At 58.6% G+C, this 1883-nt stretch overlaps 1 protein-coding gene across 1 annotated transcript in view; it reads right to left on the minus strand.

Moving 5' to 3' along the window:
* The window catches only part of LOC107307460 (DNA-directed RNA polymerase II subunit RPB1-like), a gene marked incomplete at both ends in the record, with an annotated part of 45651 nt that overhangs the window by 21302 nt on the left and 22466 nt on the right, over positions 1-1883 (minus strand). Inside the window, 1 exon segment of the mRNA XM_015850968.2 lies at positions 1-133. This exon segment is cut by the window's left edge and continues 1 nt beyond it. Coding sequence (XP_015706454.2) covers positions 1-133 — 133 coding nt within the window.

Genomic DNA, 1883 nt, shown 5'->3' on the forward strand with positions numbered 1-1883 from the left:
CCATGGTGGCCACATGGAACTGCAGCAGTTTGACGTCCTCGGCGATGACGTGAGCGGCCGCCCCGTTCTGCTCGTTGCGCCGCAGCTGGTTGTTGATCTTCACTATGTCCGCCAGCTTGTGGGTCAGGTCGTCCTACATAGGGAGGGATATGGTGAAGATCCCCCATCACATCAAACAGGGACCCCAAAACGGAATTAGAAGGGGCCAGGTTGTCCTAAAGGCCCCAAACGGGCCCCAAAACAGGCCTCAAACAGGCCCTAAACCTCACCCCACTGACCCCAAACAGGCCCTAAACCTCACCCCACTGGCCTCAAGCAGGCCCCAGACAGGCCTCAAAAAGGACTCCAAACAGGCCTCAAATAGGCCCCAAACAGGCCCAAACCTCACCTCACTGGTCCCAAACAGGCCTCAAACAAGTCCCAAACAGGCCCTAAACCTCACCCCCCTGACCCCAAACAGGCCCCAAACCTCAACCTGCTGCTCCCAAACAGGCCCCAAACCAGGCCCCAAACCTAACCCCACTGACCCCAAACAGGCCCCAAACCTCGACCCGCTGCTCCCAAACAGGCCCCAAACAGGCCTCAAACCTAACCCCACTGACCCCAAACAGGCCCCAAACAGGCCCCAAAGCTCATCCCACTGGTCCCAAACAGGCCCAAACCTCACCTCACTGGTCCCAAACAGGCCCCAAACAGGCCCCAAACCTCACCCCTACTGACCCCAAACAGGCTCCAAACTTCACCCTACTGACCCCAAACAGGCCCCAAACAGGCCTCAAACAGGCCTCAAACCTAACCCCACAGGCCTCAAACAGGCTGCAAACAGGCCTCAAACCTAACCCCACTGACCCCAAACAGGCCTCAAACCTCACCCCATTGGCCCCAAGCAAGCCCCAAACCTCACCCCACTGGTCCCAAACAGGCCTCAAACCTCACCCCACAGGCCTCAAACAGGCCCCAAACCTCACCCCATTGACCCCAAACAGGCCCCAAAGCAGGCCTCAAACCTAACCCCACAGGCCTCAAACAGGCCTCAAACATGCCCCAAACAGGCCCCAAACCTAACCCCACTGACCCCAAACCTAACCCCACTGGCCTCAAACAGGCCCCAAATAGGCCCCAAACCTCACCCCACTGGTCCCAAACAGGCCCCAAACAGGCCCCAAACCCAACCCCACTGACCTCACACAGGCCTCAAACAGGCCCCAAACCTAACCCCACTGACCTCACACAGGCCTCAAACAGGCCCCAAACTTCACCCTACTGACCCCAAACAGGCCTCAAACACGCCCCAAACAGGCCCCAAACCCAACCCCACTGGCCTCAAACAGGCCTCAAACCAGGCCTCAAACCTAACCCCACAGGCCTCAAATAGGCCTCAAACTTAACCCCACAGACCCCAAACAGGCCCCAAGCAGGCCTCAAACCCCACCCCACAGGCCTCAAACAGGCCTTAAACAGGCCTCAAACCTAACCCCACAGGCCTCAAACAAGCCCCAAACAGGCCTCAAACCTAACCCCACTGACCCCAAACCCAACCCCACAGGCCTCAAACAGGCCCCAAACAGGCCTCAAACCTCACCCCACAGGCCTTAAACAGGCCCCAAACAGGCCTCAAACCGGCCTCAAACAGGCCTCAAACAGGCCTCAAACAGGCCTCAAACCGGCCTCACACAGGCCTCACACAGGCCTCACACAGGCCTCACACAGGCCTCACACAGGCCTCACACAGGCCCCAAACCAAACCCCACAGGCCTCAAACAGGCCTCAAACAGGCCTTAAACAGGCCTCACACAGGCCCCAAACCAAACCCCACAGACCTTAAGCAGGCCACAAACAGGCCTTAAACAGGCCTCACACAGGCCCCAAACCAAACCCCACAG

Source organism: Coturnix japonica, unplaced genomic scaffold, assembly GCF_001577835.2.
Source record: "Coturnix japonica isolate 7356 unplaced genomic scaffold, Coturnix japonica 2.1 chrUnrandom610, whole genome shotgun sequence".
Taxonomy (NCBI): Eukaryota; Metazoa; Chordata; class Aves; order Galliformes; family Phasianidae; genus Coturnix; species Coturnix japonica.